The sequence below is a fragment of the Lithobates pipiens genome, unplaced genomic scaffold (genome assembly GCF_037356315.1).
Source record: "Lithobates pipiens isolate NorthernLeopardFrog02 unplaced genomic scaffold, aLitPip1_a1.2 Scaffold_17, whole genome shotgun sequence".
Classification (NCBI taxonomy): domain Eukaryota; kingdom Metazoa; phylum Chordata; class Amphibia; order Anura; family Ranidae; genus Lithobates; species Lithobates pipiens.
This window is the reverse complement of record NW_027507755.1, coordinates 17367906-17387210: the sequence shown is the minus strand read 5'-3', so window position 1 is coordinate 17387210 and position 19305 is coordinate 17367906. Positions and strand designations below refer to the sequence as shown.

Below are 19305 nucleotides of genomic sequence, written 5' to 3'. Positions count from 1 at the left end.
ATCCAATGATAGGAAAAATCCCTGTTTTTTTTTCTTGAGCCAGTGTTGGGCATTAATGACTTTGAGGGTGTTATCCCTTGCCTCTCTTCCAGGGATAAAACCCACCTGCTCAAGATGTATTAATTGGGGGAGTAAAGGGAGCAGTCTATTGGCTAGAATTTTTGCATACCATTTTAGGTCAACATTTTGTAATGAGATTGGTCTGTAATTGGTGGTTAGTTGCGTATCTCTTCCAGGTTTGGGAATGACAGTTATGTGGGCAGATAAAAGGTCTCTTGGGGGTATTGTGGGCGATATATATGTATTAAACATTGAAAGGAATAAAGGTGTCATAATGTCCCTGAAGGTTTTGAAATGGCCTACTGAAAGGCCGTCTGGGCCAGGGCTTTTGCCAACTTTTAGCATATTCAGAGCAAACGGTGCTTCCTCCTGATTCAGCGGTTTGTCAAGGTCCTGACACTGTTCTGTCGAGATGGGATTGGGGCTATATTTTTTGAGGAAGTTTGTAATTAACTGCGCTCTATTTTCTTTTTGTAAAGGCGAGAGTGTATTGGGTAAGTTATATAGTTTAGAATACTGACAAGAATTAATTTGCTATTTCTGGTGTGGAGTGCAATTTACATCCCCGCGGAAAGAGTGGATCGTCAGTGTTGTTTTTTTTAGATTGTAACGCTCTTGCCAACAGATGGCCTGCTTTATTACCAAATTATCATTTATATTATTTTCTTTAAGGAATTGTTGAATACCAATTTCAACTTCTTTTGCTATTTCGGGGCCTGTTTGTAAGGAATGGTCTAGTTTCCATGTATTGGTACGTATGTGTGCTTCAGGAAAGGACATGGAAATGGAAATCGGATGATGGTCTGAGAGGTACATTGGATCAATGGAAGCTTTTTGGAGGAATGGAAGATCCAATTGGGTTAGAAAGAAGTAGTCAATTCTTCAATTCTTGAGTACTTGTCATTTATTTTTATTTTTTTTATACTAATAATGGTGGTGATCAATGCCTTATAGTGGGACTGTGATAGTACAGCAGGCGATCTGACGCTAACTGATACTTTGTGGGAACTGGCTAACTGCGTAACTGAGTAGGAGTGGTGTATATAGCCAAGAGGGGGAGTTTGGGACTTAAAAAGGGGCACAATAAATGTACCTCCATCCCGGGTTCAAGTACATAAGAAGGGAATGTGGGACTTTAAATGAGGCAATTGACTTGTGGAGGTAGAGTATTTAGTAAACATTTTTAATTTGTAACACTAGTAAAAAAGTATTTTCATATATACAGTGCCTTGCGAAAGTATTCGACCCCCTTGAACTTTTCAACCTTTTGCCACATTTCAGGCTTCAAACATAAAGATATAAAATTTTTATTTTTTGTGAAGAATCACCAACAAGTGGGACACAATTGTGAAGTGGAACGAAATCTATTGGATTTTTTTAACTAATAAAAAAATGAAAAGTGGGGCGTGCAAAATTATTCGGCCCCCTTGCGTTAATACTTTGTAGAGCCACCTTTTGCTGCGATTACAGCTGCAAGTCGCTTGGGGTATGTCTCTATCAGTTTTGCACATCGAGAGACTGAAATTCTTGCCCATTTTTCCTTGCAAAACAGCTCGAGCTCAGTGAGGTTGGATGGCGTTTGTGAACAGCAGTTTTCAGCTCTTTCCACAGATTCTCGATTGGATTCAGGTCTGGACTTTGACTTGGCCATTCTAACACCTGGATACGTTTATTTGTGAACCATTCCTTTGTAGATTTTGCTGTATGTTTGGGATCATTGTCTTGTTGGAAGATAAATCTCCGTCCCAGTTTCAGGTCTTTTGCAGACTCCAACAGGTTTTCATCCAGAACGGTCCTATATTTGGCTGCATCCATCTTCCCCTCAATTTTAACCATCTTCCCTGTCCCTGCTGAAGAAAAGCAGGCCCAAACCATGATGCTGCCACCACCATGTTTGACAGTGGGGATAGTGTGTTGAGGGTGATGAGCTGTGTTGCTTTTACGCCAAACATATCGTTTTGCATTGTGGGCAAAAAGTTCGATTTTGGTTTCATCTGACCAGAGCACCTTCTTCCACATGTTTGGTGTGTCTCCCAGGTGGCTTGTGGCAAACTTTAGACGACACTTTTTATGGATATCTTTGAGAAATGGCTTTCTTCTTGCCACTCTTCCATAAAGGCCAGATTTGTGCAGTGTACGACTGATTGTTGTCCTATGGATAGACTCTTCCCACCTCAGCTGTAGTTCTCTGCAGTTCAAGTGATCATGGGCATCTTGGCTGCATCTCTGATCAGTCTTCTCCTTGTCTGAGCTGAAAGTTTAGAGGGACGGCCAGGTCTTGGTAGATTTGCAGTGGTCTGATACTCCTTCCATTTCAAAATGATCGCTTGCACAGTGCTCCTTGGGATGTTTAAAGCTTGGGAAATCTTTTTGTATCCAAATCCGGCTTTAAACTGCTCCACAACAGTATTACGGATCTGCCTGGTGTGTTCCTTGGTCTTCATGATGCTCTCTGCGCTTTCAACAGAACCCTGAGACTATCACAGAGCAGGTGCATTTATACAGAGACTTGATTACACACAGGTGGATTCTATTTATCACCATGAGTCATTTAGGACAACATTGGATCATTCAGAGATCCTCGCTGAACTTCTGGAGTGAGTTTGCTGCACTGAAAGTAAAGGGGCCGAATAATTTTGCACGCACCACTTTTCAGTTTTTTATTTGCTAAAAAAGTTTAAATTATCCAATAGATTTCGTTCCACTTCACAATTGTGTCCCACTTGTTGGTGATTCTTCACAAAAAATAAAAATGTTATATCTTTATGTTTGAAGCCTGAAATGTGGCAAAAGGTTGAAAAGTTCAAGGGGGCCGAATACTTTCGCAAGGCACTGTATACATGCACACATGGTATAAACATAATGTATACATATATGGCAGCCTCCCCCCCAATGAGTTCTTTTCTCCCTTTAACCACTTCAATACAGGGCACTTAAACGCCTTCCTGCCCAGACCAATTTTCAGCTTTCAGCGCTGTCGCACTTTGAATGACAATTGCGCGGTCATGCTACACTGTACCCAAATTACATTTTTATAATTTTTTTCACACAAATAGAGCTTTCTTTTGGTGGTATTTGATCACCTCTACGGTTTTTATTTTTTGCTAAACAAATAAAAAAATACCAAAAATTTTGAAAAAAAAATGTTTTTTTTGTTTCAGTTTCAAAACTTTGTAAATAAGTAACTTTTCTCCTTCACTGATGGGCACTGATGGGGCTACACTGATGGGCACTGATGAGGTGGCACCAATGAAGTGGCACTGATAGGCGGCACTGATAGGCGGCACTGATAGGCGGCACTGATAGGCGGCACTGATAGGCGGCACTGATAGGCGGCACTGATGGGCGACACGGATGGGCACTGATAGGTAGCACAAATTGGCACTGATAGCTGGCACAGATGGGCATGGACAGGCGGCACAGATGGGCATGGATAGACCGCACAGATGGGCACGGATGCGCAATGATAGGCGGCACGGATGGGCACTGATAGGCGGCATTGTATTGTTTTATACTGTACTAATGGATCCCAATCAATGCCAAACAATAATGCATGCCAATCAGTGATGCCCATTGTGGGCACTGATTGGCATCCATTGTGGGCACTGACTGGAATCCATGGTGGTCTAGCTTGGCATACCTTGTGCTGGGTATCCCTGGTGGTCTGGTGGCATCCCTGGTGGTCCAGTGTTGGCATCCTCGGGTGGGCTGTGCTGATAATCGATCAGCACAGACCCTCCCCCCGTCAGAGGAGCAGCCGATCGGCTCTCCTCTACTCGCGTCTGACGGACGTGAGTGAGGAAAAGCCGATCACCGGCTCTTCCTATTTACACTGTGATCAGCCATGATTGGACACGGCTGATCACGTGGTAAAGAGTCTTCGTCGGAGACTCTTTTCCGAGATCGTAGTTGTGGGGTGTCAGACTGACACCCCGCAACAACGATCGCCGCGATGTGCGCCCCCGGGGGTGCGCAGCAGCTCAAAATCCTGATCACGTCATATGACGTCCAGTCAGGATTTTAAAAAACACTTTGCCGCCGTGCTTTTGTTATAAGGCGGACGGCAAGTGGTTAAAAGGGGTAGAACATATTTACTAATACTATACATCTATTTATATTTACAGTTTACTTCTGTACCCAACTCCTGATGAATCTTATATAGCCATGAAACGCGTCGAGTTTCCATGGGGTGCTCTGTCAAGTCTGGCTCATTACTTATTCACTGGCCCACAATATATCTTTCATATATTTAACATTTATTGAGTACTATTAATGTGTATGTGTACCTATCTTATAGCAAATCTTTTGCATATGGTGTACCATTGCCTGCTAATATGAAATTCCTTGTATTACATTCATCAATGTTTACTATCTCTCATGTGCTGCCAAGCTGATATATATATATATATATATATATATATATATATATATATATATATATACATTATGTTTATACCATGTGTGCATGTGTATATATATAACTATATATATATATATATATATATATATGAAAAATACTTTTTTACTAGTGTTACAAATAAAAAATGTTTACTAAATACTCTACCTCTACAAGTTAATTGCCTCATTTAAAGTCCCATATTCCCTTCTTATGTAGGAGTGGTGTATACCACCCCTAAAGAGCCCCTGCCCACTTTTCGACTGGGCAAATCAATTGACAGTGCCGCTGAACACAGTGGCTTTAACCCTTTATCGGCTGCTAGCGGGGGTTAAAAGCAACCTGCTAGCGACCGAATAGCGCTGCTAAAACAACGGTAAAGCACTGCTAAAATAGCGCCACTTTACCAGAGACGCCTCCAACGCCCCAGTGTGAAAGCAGCCTAAGGCAGGGATGTCCAAACTTTTTTCAAAGAGGGCCAGATTTGATGAAGTGAACATGCTCGAGGGCCGACCATTTTGCCTGACATTCTTTGAACCATTATAATTCGGTCTAAGTGTGTTCGTCCGAGCACTTATACACACTACCCAACAAGAATTCTCTTGCCTTTGTGGCTGTGTGTGGTGAAGAGATGCACTCAAGTGTATTATTTGGATACACGTATTTATTGGCGTATAACACGCACCTTCACTTTAAGAGGGAAGTTTCAGGAAAAAAATAAAATTAAATAAAGAACTGTGAAGCAAAACAGTGACAGCACAGCCAGGGGTTGCGCCCTCTACACAGAAATGCAAAATCCCATATATTTATATACGTGGTACTGTGCAGCCAGCACTCACTGTAGCAGTAAAATTAAAGTGCATGGTTGGCAAGTGGTTAAAAGATTCTGTTAAGTGTGCCCCTTTTGTAATTATGTTAAAGTGGTTGTAAATCCTTCCATATACCCAATGAAGTGACTGGGCACAGGTGATACACAGAGATGAAACAAGTCCTCTTACATACAGTAGGAATCGGGCAATCTATGGCTCGCTCTTCTCCACTTCCATTCAAAGTGCTGAATTTTAAAGCTTTTCTAAGAATTCAGAAAAAAGGGGGCAGAGAGCTGAAGTTACACTCTGCAGAGCTCAGTGCGGAGAGCTCTGACAACTGATTGGAGAGAAGGGACACCCACCCACACACTTCTCTCAGCACTCAGGAACAGAGCTGAGCCTGTCAAGCAGGTGGAAAATCCTCCCCTCTCCTTTTTTTTTTTTTTTTTTCTCTTGGTGTCAGAAGGGATTCTTATATACAGTAAAACCTTGGATTGTGAGCATAATTTGTTCCAGAAACATGCTTGTAATCCAAAGCACTCTTATATCAAAGCAAATTTTCCCATAAGAAATAATGGAAACTCAAATGATTCATTCCACAACCATTTATTCATAGGTCCTTTCGTTTATAGTCCATATAAAAAGATTATAGCAATGTGATAGGTTGTATATCCATGAAATGTCCATCCACAAGGGGAATAGAAGCAAAATCCAGCAGGAGCTACAGAGAATAAAAGAGAAGAGAGGCGCCTCTAAGTGTAGCAATATGGTTACATTTAATGAAGGTACAACATTTAGCAACTCACATGGTTGATGATTAAAACAGGCACATCTAAGTATGCAGGCATCCTGGGGTAAAGCTGTCCACGTAGACCATTCTTCACACCGCCGGCTCTCACCGATGTCAGTCTGCAATCGTGACCGGGAAGACTACCCTGCAGTAGAGCGATCTGAAAGCGAGGCTTGAAGCGCTCGTGGAGCGCAAAGTGGAAGGGATGACATTGATGGCGGTGCTTTACCCCAGGTGCCTGCATACTTAGATGTGCCTCTTTTGATCATCAACCATGTGAGTTGCTAAATGTTTTACCTTCATTACATGTAACCATATTGCTACACTTAGAGGCGCCTCTCTTCTCTTTTATACTCTGTTGTGACATGACGCTACTTGTATATCAAGACATCGCTTGTATATCAAGTCAAAATTTATTTAAAGATTTTGCTTGTCTTGCAAAACACTCACAAAGCGAGGTTTTACTGTAATGTACATAAACCTTCCGCGCTATCCCTACAGCTAAATCTAAGAACACCGTGCTATAAAACAAAATGATGTAGGAGACAACTAAACACCAGTCTGCATCTAACCAGTCTGTGCAAATGCAATTACTATATACTACCATCAAGGGTGCTGTGCTCTCCTTCAGTTAGTTAAGTGCATATATTAATTTAATATATAAAGTTCATCAGTGATCATAAAAATATTAATAAACTGAAATAAATAATTATATACACACACACAAAAAATAATAATAAAAATATATATATATTGTGGCAGAACGTTGCCCTGCCAGGGTCTAGACGGAGGATGTGACCCAGAATTCTCAACCAGACGGGTTGAGGGGCTCCAGGGAGCTTGTAACATGAAGAGGAAACTGGTCCACTTGGGGACCTGGATCCCGGGGATTTCTGAGAGATCCGGGTGGGATGAAATCCCCCAGTCCTGGGTCCTGATTTTGAAAATGGCCAGCATACTGATTGGTCAGGTGTGTGCTGGGCTTTTACTAGAAACCTGACCATAGTTCTGGGCTCCACCCGGAAGATAGGCTGTCGGTACCAGGTGTCAGGAGGGCTCTTTGGGGGAGCCAGTGCAGCAAGAGGCTGCTAGCTGTGTGCACCAAGGTGGTCAGTGAAACAGTCTGTATGAGACAGACAAGGGCCTGGAGTGTAAGGCCAGAGCAGCAGTGCTGCAAGTGAGAGCCAATTAGGCTGAATGCAGTTTTGTTGATGAAAAGGAATGCTGAAACCCCTGCGAGGGAAAACCTATTTTTGTTGAACTTTCTTTTAATAGAAATAGGCAAACAAAGCCCTTAAAAAGAAGAACCAGCGAGTGGCGGCGTCCTTCAAACTCTACATTTGATGCTAGTCATTTACAATATATATATATATATATATATCAGTGAGTCCATCTTTCAGTGCCAAAAACAATCCTGTGTTCACCATGGTGCTCTTCAGCCCACCTAAGGGTGTATTTTCACCTGCTTGGGTGGACCCCACTACCCAAAGGAGGTCAGTATGCACCTTTGCAGTGTAATGCCGCGTACACACGATCAGAATTCTCGTCGGAAAAAGCTCTGATGGTTTTCCCATCGGATGGGCTTTCTCAAAGGTCTAGGCTAGAACATGGTGAACAAAGGTCGATACACACAGGATTGTTTTTGATGTATGGGATTACACGATTCACAGATTTTATACATGAATATCTTTATGGATTGGCACTGAAGGATGGACTCACTTTTATGTATATAATTGTGTATATAATAGTTATTGTATTTTACTTAATTAATATTATTTTTACGATAACTGATGAACTTGATATATTAATTCATCTATGCGATTAACATATTGTCGGGTGCTGCACCCTTGAAGGTAGAAGTGATTCATGCTGATAGCAGAGTAACAAAGCAGCAGACAGAAATGACACTTAGAGCTCTGGATTGAGACAAGTACACACTATAGAGGGATATGTTTTGTTCAAATTTCATGTCTGAGGTTTACAGCCACTTTACTTGAGAAGTGTTCAGTAGGGTACCGATCCGTAAAGTGACGTCCTGTTGATATAGCATAAATGAGTACACCCCCAACAGATTTGTCAGAAAACCTTTGCTTTACTTTCCTTTCAGAGACAACATTTTCTATGAGACACTACACTCCCTATACACTATATATACAAAATACTCCCACAAATGCAGGCCATTGATTGCAACCAAGATTCGTTAATTTGCACACACAAAAAAAGTATTTTTCCTAACAAATCCATCCAAGACCATGTTGAAAAAATTAATACACCCCAATGAAAGTCTAGGCAGGAAAGCTAAAATTTAGACAACAAAATACTAATTAACAAGAATTCAACTACAAGTGAGTCTAATTATTCATTAAGCAGGTGTCCAGCAGACAGTTGATAATAAAAGGGCAAAAGAAAACCCCTTCCCATTTCATGCTGTCCGCAATTGCACCCCATGGAAGAGAAATGCCCAGGAAAGAAAATAATTTCTTTACACAAGAAAGGTGAAGGCTACAAGAAGATCAGCAAAGCTTTACTTATAAGTCAGAATGCTGTAGAAAAAGTGATACAAAAATGTAACAACAATGGAGCTGCAACCATCTCACAGAGATGTCCAGGCCATCCATGGCAGTTAACACCTCGACAGGAGCGTCTTCTGATGAGAAGGGTTGAAGAAAATCGCCATGTAAGTTCACTAAAGTTAGCTAAAGAAGTATACAGCCAAATTGGGGTGATTGTTTCCGGTGACACAATACGGCGTACACTGCAGAGGAATGGCATACATGGAGGCCGTCCACTAAGGAAGCCTCTCCTAAAGCCCACGCCTGCCTAGAATTTGCCAGGACCCATATTGAAAAATAAGACTACTGGGACGCTGTACTCTGGAGTGATGAGACCAAGATAAATGTTTTTGGAACTGATGGCTTTAAAACTGTATGACGTTGCAAAGGTGAGGAGTAAAAAGAAAAATGGTGCCTACAGTGAAACATGGTGGTGGCAGTAGAGATGCAGAAAAATTTTGTTTGAAAATGGTGTTATCGGCATTCGGCCGATAAGAGAAAAAGGTGGCAATAATTTCACCAAAAAACACACAGTAATTTTACTGAAATTTTTGGCACAATTTTATTGTAAACTTGCGGAGTGTTCACAATGCTGTGTTTTTCATAGGTTATGTGACTCAAAAACTGCATCAAAAACATAACAGGGGTCTGTCAATGATGCTATCTTGCTGTGTTTTCAATGCATTTGAACTGGGAGATGCATTTTTTTGTGCATTTTTTTTTTTTAACTGAGCAAAAATGCATCAAGCTTGATTGTTAGCACCACAATAGAAGACCAACGAACCAGTTTGCAGACATACATAGAATTTAAAGTGTAAGGTGTACCTTTGGGTAGAAGTGTACTTCTGTGGGACTGCATGAGTGCTGCTGGTGTCTGGGAGCTGCACTTAATTAATGGCATCATGAATTGACAGGTTCAGCCTAGCTTCACACTGACTGCGGGTTAGAAATTGAGTGAGTTCAGCTGAACTCGCACGATTTCATGCACGCATTTAAGTCCGACTTCAGGGGTGATTTGACAGACATCTGTGTGGGTTCCTGCACAGGTGTCTATACAAATGGCTCCAGAAGTTGCCAAAAGCACAGGAACTACTTTTGGGAATTGGTTACGGGTAGAGGTCGACCGATATGGGTTTTTCTCTGGCCGATGCCGATGCCGATATTTAGAAATCATGGCGGCCGATAGCCGATATATGATGCCGATTTTTTTGGGCCGATATGTTAGGCCGATTTTATTTATTTATTTTTTTCCTTTTTTATTTATTATTATTATTATTTTTTTAATCCCCCTTGATCTAACACACCTTTCCCATTGGGGCGTTTTTCAGGCGCTTTTCGGCTAAAAATAGCGCCTGTAAAGTGCCTGCAAAATGGCTCCCCTGCAGTCTGTGTGAAAGACAGAGTGCTTTCACACCGAGGTGATGCTCTGGCAGGATCTTAAAAAAAAAGTCCTGCAAGCAGCACGTTTGGAGTGGTGTATACCGCTCCTCCACCACTCCTGCCCATTGATATGAATGGGCACCACTGCTGAAGCGCATGCAATGCGATTTGGCAGCAGTGCTTCATGGGCGCATTTAACCTCTTCCTTGGCCGCTCGCTGGGTTATATGTGCCCCACTAGCAGCCAAATAGCACCGCTAAAATGATGGTAAAGAGCCGCTAAAACTTGCGTTTTAACATCAACGTCTGCCCGCTCCAGTGTGAAAGCGGCCTTCATAAGTGATACAGAAAATTTCTTACATTTAAACATTTATTAAACAAAACAAACCTCCAATCAGTTTACTTGTATGTATGATTTAGATAAAAAAAAACAAAAAAAAAACCTATGTATTAAATAAAAACAGGTAGTCAAAACTTTTGGCCGAAAAAAAAAATGGGTTAACTTTACTGTTTTTATTTTATTTTTAAATAGTGTATTTTTTTCCCCAAAAAAATGCATTTGAAAGACCTCTGTGCAAATGCCGTGTGACATAAAATATTGCAACAACCGCTATTTTATTCCCTAGGATCTCTGCTAAAAAAATATATATAATTTTTTGGGGGTCCAAGTGATTTTCTGGCAGAAAATACAGGATTTTTACTTGTAAGCAACAAGTGTCAGAAAAGATTTAGTCTTTAAATGGTTAAACTGGGAACTTCTACACACAGAGATGACTTCATTCATTCAAGTGTAAACATTGTATCATTTAGTTCTTTTCTTGGCAGTCTGCCCAGAGAGGAGGAAAGTGTTGCTATGACGACTCAGGCAACTCACACTGTCTTCTATACAGAAGTCATTTCAAAGTCCTGCTGTAGTTCTATATCGGCTTTTTATCAGCAAAATCGGCCGATGCCGATTATTTAAAAAATGGCAAATATCGGCCGATATATCGGTCGACCTCTAGTTACGGGGCTGCACCGATTCAGACAGTGCCATTGCCGGCAATATCCATCGATGTGAACGTGCACGTACTGCTCTATATTGAAAGAGAAGATGCTACCATCACTCTGTGTCTTTGGTCACCGTGCACTTTTCCAACCTGACAATGATCCAAAACACACATCTAAGGTCACTGTTGCATTTCTGAAGAACAGGGTGAAAGTGAGTCAGTGGCCAAGGTTGTCTCCTTATCTGAACCCAATCTAACACCTATGGGGAATTCTGAAGAGACAAGTTAAACATCACTCTCCATCCAGCATCCAGGCTCTAAAAGAGGTTGTTCTTGAAGAATGGAAAAAGATAGATGTTGCAATATGTCACCAACTTGTTCATTCCATGCCTAGATGTCACGAGGGCCATGTACCTGATGTGAGACCGAAGTAGTGGGGAGGCCTCCCTTGTACCTCGGGTCCTTAAAGCCTCTGGAGATGGAGACAGAGACTTGGTGGGGAGACCGAGTGGCAGGGGTGCCAATGGTGCAAAGCACCGTGCAAACCTTAGTCTGGGATCAGAGCTGAGGTCAAGTCCAGTTGGGCAATGAAGCATAAAAGGATTAATCAGAAGAAGAATGGTCGAGATCCAAGCCGGGATCAGTTCCAATCTGGCAGCTGAGTACAAAAGGGGCAAAGAAGTAGAATGGTTAAGGTACAAATCCAAGGCCAAAGGCAAGCGGCAATCAAGAGTAGTCACAACAGGTTCAGACAGATCACACACTAGCACAGGAACAAGGGGGGACTGAAGATAATCCAGCAATTTGGCAGTGTCTGGGCTGGGCTTATATAGGGAAGTTTGAGGTCACTTCCTGTATGTGGGACATGGCACGCTATACCTTTAAGACCCCCACAGTACTATCCTGTGATGGAGTCTTGGTAAACTTTTTGATTCAGTACTTACAAATCATGGAGGTCATACAAAATACCAGATGGAGTTGTTTTTTGTTGTGGAGTGTATTCATTTTTGCATCAACTCGTTTTTTATTTATTTTATTTATATTTTATTTATTTATTTTTTGTAATCTAAATTATATTAACCTTACTTTCATGAGTAATGAGTTAAACAAATGTTCTGTAAAACACATTTTTGTCAAGATTTTGGAAATTGTTCTTGTGTTCATTGTGATATTGATTAAAATCTTACTTGTCACAAGGGGTGTACTCATTTATGCCGAGCACTGTATAATCAGTACCTACTAGGATACCGAAGAGGTGGCTCAGGAAGGGATTGGACAGCCTCACCAGTGCAAATTAATAGCAATCCCTCAGCAATGTCTATTTTATTATTGTGCTGATTTATTGCTTTTTATCTCTGCTCAATATTTACTCTGTGCAATCAACGAAAGTCGGCACTTTCATAAACTTCCACCATTTCCTTTGTGCTGAAATATTCCAGTCCAGAGGATGTAGAAGTTTGAAGTGCACAGCGATTGTCTCTGGTCCAAGAGGTACAGAGACTTGTTTACAGAGGTTGGTGGATACAAAGGACCATTGTTTCAAGAGAAGTGACCTGAATCCCTGGTCAACCCTATGAAAATCAATGTTGTATATGGTTTGTAACCCATTTTTCACCAAACACATCTCACGTGAATTTTGTTTTATGGGCACGTCTTATGATTTCAGAATGTCCAGTTGGCATAGAAATTTCCTTTTTTTTTTTTTCCTACTTGTGTACTTCCAGATGTAATCGACCATTTGTGTTTTCTGATATTCCCTGCTACTATCTTCCAGAGGCACATGCTAGATACAGTTGTGGTTGGAAACCAGTTTACCTACCAATAGGTGCTTGGCCCTTGGGAGGAAAGCCATAAAAACATATGAAGAATGTCTTGGTATGTAGGTGAAGTCTGTTCTGAGAATAGAACCGGGATCTCATAGTGGGGGGAGATTTAATAAAACTGAAGAGTGCAAAACCTTTTAGCTTCCAGTTTTTTTTGTCAAAGCTTAATTGAACAAGCTGAAGATAGAAGCAGAGTCGCTACCATGCACGGCTACACCATATTTTGGACTCTACAGTTTTAGTAAATCAACCCCGATGTTATAGTGGCTAAAGTGGTTAGCACTTCCTGTCTGGAGTTTGCATGTTCTCCCTGTGCCTGCGTGGGTTTCCTTCGGGTACTTTGGTTTCCTCCCACACTCTAAAGACACGTTGGTCGGTTAACTGGCTCCTGTCTAAATTGGCCCTAGTATGGCTATGTATGAATGTGATTTTGGGACCTTAGATTGTAAGCTCCTTGAGGGCAGAGGTTGATGTGAATGTACAGTATACGCATTATATTGTGTAAAGTATTGGGACGCCTGCCTTTACACGCACATGAACTTTAATGGCATCCCAGTCTTAGTCCGTAGGGTTCAATATTGAGTTGGCTCACCCTTTGGCCTAGGCCACAATCCAGAAAGAAACTGAAAAAATGTTTAAAAAAATGAAGGTTTTAAAAAGTAAATATAATTGAGTTTCCTATTTATTTACTACTGCTAGCAGCTTAAAGATTTGAAATAGTTCACGTTGATTGAGAGAGTGAAGTTTCAATTTAAAGGATGTGTAAACACAACATGCAGGGGGTGGGGCCAGGCTGTTCACATAATTGTAACAGAACTAATAGTTTTACGCATTTTGCCTATATTAGCAGAGGTAGCAAAGTAAAGCACACTGATTTTCACATTTACCAACCTGTGTTAGCGATACCTGAGAACAAGATCAAATAGAATAAAGAGACACAGGAGGAGGATCACTGACCCACACCTATGACTCAAACCTAGAAAATACTGTATGTAGTCTAAACCTGTGGTCTCCAAACTGTGGCCCGGAGGCCAGATGTGACCTTTTTCTTGCCTTTATCTGGCCCTTGAGGCATTATTCCTCCCACTGGCACCAACAACGGGGCACTAATCCTCCCACTGACACTAAAACGGGGCACTATTCCTCCCACTGACACCAACAGTGGGGCACTATTCCTCCCACTGACACCAACAGTGGGGCACTATTCCTCCCACTGACAACAGTGGGGCACTATTCCTCCCACTGACAACAGTGGGGCACTATTCCTCCCACTGACAACAGTGGGGGCACTATTCCTCCCACTGACAACAGTGGGGGCACTATTCCTCCCACTGACAACAGTGGGGGCACTATTCCTCCCACTGACAACAGTGGGGGCACTATTCCTCCCACTGACAACAGTGGGGGCACTATTCCTCCCACTGACAACAGTGGGGGCACTATTCCTCCCACTGACACCAACAGTGGGGGCACTATTCCTCCCACTGACACCAACAGTGGGGGCACTATTCCTCCCACTGACACCAACAATGGGACACTATTCCTCCCATTGACACCAACAATGGGACACTATTCCTCCCATTGACACCAACAATGGGGCACTATTCCTCCCTCTGGTCTAAACTACACAACATAAAACAGTCACTGTAATGAAAGTTTGTGTAGTATCTACACAAAGATTGTTTCATGCGCTGATATAAACTTTTGACACTCTTTTTAACTGTAGCTCTCTATTACAGGAAACTTTTAGGGAAGTTCTACTTCTGGACTCCAGGGTTTGGAGCGGCTTTACCTGCATCCTATGTTGCTATTCTTATTGAGAGAAAAAGCAGGTGAGTCTTCATCTTTTTTAAAATTTTGCTGATATAAACTGTAAAGGGGCTTTTATATAAAAAGGGGGCTAACATGAACATTTCTTGTCCCCTTTAATGACCAGTAGAGCTGCACGATTCTGGATAAAATAAGAGTCACAATTATTTATTTATTTTTGCTTAGAAAAAAGATCACAATTCTCTGCTTCACATCATCTTTCACATTTGACAAAAAAAAATGGGCTAGCTTTACTATTTAGTTGTTTTCTATTCATTGAAGTGTCATTTTTTCCCCCCAAAATTTGCTTTTGAAAGACCGTTGCGCAAATATTGCAACAACCGCCATTTTATTCCCTAGGGTCTCTGCTAAAAAAAATTATATATTTAATGTTTGGGTGTTCGAACAGCAAGACACTGGCGACCTTTCGAAGCACCATCGCTAGCTGAATGGGCTTACAAAATGGATAAAATTGACCAATTGGAGCGTATGATTGCATGGGAGGAGGATAAAAGGTCCTGTTTCAGATACTATTCAGCTCTTCGAAAATCTGAAACCTTCTTCACTCCAGATAACCTCCTATTGGCTTCCCCTCTGTTCCTTTTTTTTTTCTCTTCTACCCCTTCTATTCCCCTTCTATTGCCTCCTTCCTAATATCCACCTTATGTCCTCACTAAAGGTTTGACCATATTAGATATTACCTACAAGAAAATATTTTATGTTGTGTAAGTGGGGCCGGTTGGCCCATTATCAGGGGCGGACTGACCACTTGGGCACTGCCCGAGGGCCCCGGACCACTAGGGGGCCCCATCGGGGTTGCCAGCCTCAGTAAAACCAGGGACAGTATGTAAAAATCTGTGTTTTTTTTACATCTGTATCTGAAATGTCCCTTACCAACATCCTTTTGGTCTAAAAATCCAGAGATGATAGCTGTCCCACCTCTTTAGTACCTTCTCGGCCAATAGAAACATGTCTGTGTATACTGTCTTATTGTATACTGTGTGAGTGTATACTGTGTGCCCCCATAATCTCTGATTGCCTGGGGTCCCCATAATCTCCTATTGCCCGGGGGCCCCATGAGTTGTCAGTCCGCTACTTCCCTTTATGTTTTGAAATACCTATTCCTGCTCAGTTGACAGGATATATGACATTGTTAATTTGCTATAAACCACCTGAAAAGGTTTAGTTACTATAACTTCTATACATGCTTCAATACTATTAAAGAACATTACCTTCCAGTTTGCATCACACGTCGTGTGCGATAATTCAGAGTTGTCAAACATACTTGTCTTAATATGATCTGCCTCTATTTTATAGGCATATATTGTAAACATTTTTTGCTAATAAAATTGATGAAACGTAATGTTTGGGGGTTCTAAGTAATTTTCTAGCAAAAAAAAATAATGATTTTAACTTGTAAGAAACAAATGTCAGGAAAAAAAAGCTTAGTCTTTAAGTGGTTAAACTGCTCTCATTTACAGACTGAAGTTTATCCTTTTTATCTAAAAGAACCAAATGATACAATGTTTCTTTTTATCTCTCAGAGCTGAGCAATGTTGTGATAAGCCTTGCTGGCTGCCTTTTTTTTTTTGAAAGCTCTGAGCAGAGAACAGCTCTGCACTTGTTACATGAACCGTGGAAATGCAGGATTAAGATGGGGGGGGGGGGGGGGGGGGTGTTGGATAGAGATCGAGATTTTTTTTTTTTTAACGATTAATCGTGCAGCTCTAGTGACCAGTCATCTTCCAATTCTCACGTCCCTAGTGCAGACTTAAAAATGATTTTAAGGGTATGCAAAAAAAATAACCTTACATTTTACAGTAAATCCATATAATTTATAGAGTACATGCTAGTTTGCATAGTTTACCAAAATGTTTCTCAACCTTTTACGGTGAAGTACCCCTGCAGGTCTAAAAAAGTTTCCTAAGTAGCCCTGTCTCGAGAACGTAATTTCCATGGTTTGGGCGTCATAGTTTCTGTGAGTGTGTAATGTCAGTATGTGTTTATGGTGATTTCTGTATGTGTTTGTGATGGTTTTTGTTCGTGTGCAATATCATTGTATGTGTGCATGCTGCAAGCATGCACATAATCCAAAATTAACAGCCCAGTAGACACATGCATGCACATGCAGCCTACCAGTGGCTTGCCCACCAAATGCAGCCTCATCAGCGCAGTGCCCACCAAATGCAGCCTACCAGTGCAGTGCCCACCAAATGCAGCCTTATCAGTGCCCACCAAATGCAGCCTACCAGTGCAGTGCCCACCAAATGCAGCCTTATCAGTGCCCGCCAAATGCAGCCTACCAGTGAAGTGCTGGCCAAATGCAGCCCTACCAGTGTATTGCCCACCAAATGCAGGCTTATCAGTGCCCACCAAATGCAGCCTACCAGAGCTCATCAAATGCAGCCTACCAGTGCAGTGCTGACCAAATTCAGCCTACCAGTGCAGTGCCCACCAAATGCAGGTTTATCAGTGCCCACCAAATGCAGCCTACCAGTGCCCACCAAATGCAGCTCTACCAGTGCAGTGCCCACCAAATGCAGCTCTACCAGTGCAATGCCCACCAAATGCAGCCTCACCCGTGCAGTGCCCACCAAATGCAGCCTTATCAGTGCCCACCAAATGCAGCCTACCAGTGCAATGCCCACCAAATGCAGCCTACCAGTGGCCACCAAATTCAGCCTTATCAGTGCCCACCAAATGCAGCCTACCAGTGCAATGCCCACCAAATGCAGCCTACCAGTGCAGTGCTGGCCAAATGTAGCCATACCAGTGTAGTGCCCACCAAATGCAGCCTCATCAGCGCAGTGCCCACCAAATGCAGCCTACTAGTGCAGTGCCCACCAAATGCAACCTACCAATGCAGTACCATAACTAAATATAAACAATGTAAATATAAACAATTACAACAGGCTCTAGATGCAGTTCTAATTCCCGCTTTTAATCCTGGTCCATTGTTTACCTCCTCCAGCTCCATAACAGAAGGTCCGTACCTCCATCCAGACTTGGAGCCCGTGCATTGCACCCATGGTCCACTGTTTGTGGTTCCAGTACTCTGCAGGCTTCACTGAAAATTGTAATATATGCACATGTCTTATTCATTGTTGATGCCTTTATTCATGTATTTTTAAAAGTGGACTATACCTTTAAGCTAAACTCGGAGCACAGCTTTCTTGCATTAGGATTCAGGGAGAAAGCAGTGGTAGAGGACTGACGCTCTGAATTTTTCTTTGATTTCAATGAAAAGTTTATGGAATCTGACTCCATACAGCTTGATTAATGGCAGCGGTAGAGAGGACAGCCAAACATATTGTCAAATATATCTCTGCGCTTCAGCCAAAATGACGAGTGAAACCTTGGAGTGTTATTTGCACACAGGGGTTCCCTCTAGTGCTTACAGCAATTCACCAGAATCCCCTGCACCCAGACATGGGGCGTTTTTTTTTTTTTTTTTATAGTGTTTTCTGGGTGAGACGGCATCTTCTTGCCATCCATTATGGTCTCAACAATCCATCCCCCCTCCAAGTATGCAACTCTCTGCATCAGTGGTAACGATGATGTAAGTGACACCTTGTACAGCAAGATGTACAGAACATAATCAGGTGTGCTACCCAGGGCCAGGACAAAACGTGGGCAGGAGGGGCTGCTGCCCTGGCCACTGTTGTGTCATGTGAGGTGGGGGGGCACCATGAGGCCATTTGGAGATTAGGGGGAGAGGTATTTGTTTTAGGATGAGGAAATGGGGGGGGGCTGGCAGGGGGTAAGAATGGTTCTAGGAGGGGACATTTGGGGAGGTGTGCTAGGAGTGGTGATTTGTGTTGGGGCAGGGGCAGGATTTGTGCTAGGAGGGGGATTTGGGGTGTTTGTGCTAAGGCCTCATGCACACGAGACGCAGTTAAACGCGTGTTCAGATGCACTTGGACAGTTTTTTCAACTGCCCCTGAACTCATTCAATGTTATCCTATGTGTCCATGCACACAGTCTCGTTTTTTTCCGTTTTTATGCAGTTGCGTTTAATCTCGTTTTTCCAGAAGCAAAAAAATGCGTTCAGAAGCAAAAATTTCCACGTTTCAGACGCAAAACGCGACACCCGCGTTTAGCCGCGTTTGCGTTTATATGCGTTTTTAAAGGTGACCTTTTTTTTTACATTAAAAATCTCAAAAATGATTGCAAATGATGAAAAACCATTAGAAAAATATTTTAAACAATTGCAATTGCAAGTGGACAATCCACAACTTGTGGCAAGTGACGTGGCAAGTGGACAATCCACAACTTGTGGCAAGTGACATGGCAGGTGGCAAGTGATGTGGCAAGTGGACAATCCACAACTTGTGGCAAGTGACGTGGCAGGTGAAGTGGCAAGTGACGTGGAAAGTGGACAATCCACAACTTGTGGCAGGTGACGTGGCAAGTGACCTGGCAGGTGACTTGGCAGGTGACGTGGCAAGTGGAAAATCAACAACTTGTGGCAGGTGATTGGCAGGTGACGTGGCAAGTGGAAAATCAACAACTTGTGGCAGGTGACTGGCATGTGACGTGGCAAGTGGACAATCCATAACTTGTGGCAGGTGACGTGGCAAGTGACGTGGCAAGTGGACAATCCACTTGTGGCAGGGGACGTGGCAAGTGGACAATCCACTTGTGGCAGGGGATGTGGCAAGTGACGTGGCGAGTGGACAATCCACAACTTGTGTCAGG

The 19305-nt window shown here is 42.3% G+C and overlaps 1 protein-coding gene across 1 annotated transcript in view; it reads left to right on the top strand.

Moving 5' to 3' along the window:
- Window positions 1-19305, top strand: part of TMEM135 (transmembrane protein 135) — a 473935-nt gene that overhangs the window by 77552 nt on the left and 377078 nt on the right. Inside the window, exon 3 of the mRNA XM_077485022.1 lies at window positions 14538-14630. Coding sequence (XP_077341148.1) covers window positions 14538-14630 — 93 coding nt within the window. The remainder of the gene's footprint in view (window positions 1-14537; window positions 14631-19305) is intronic.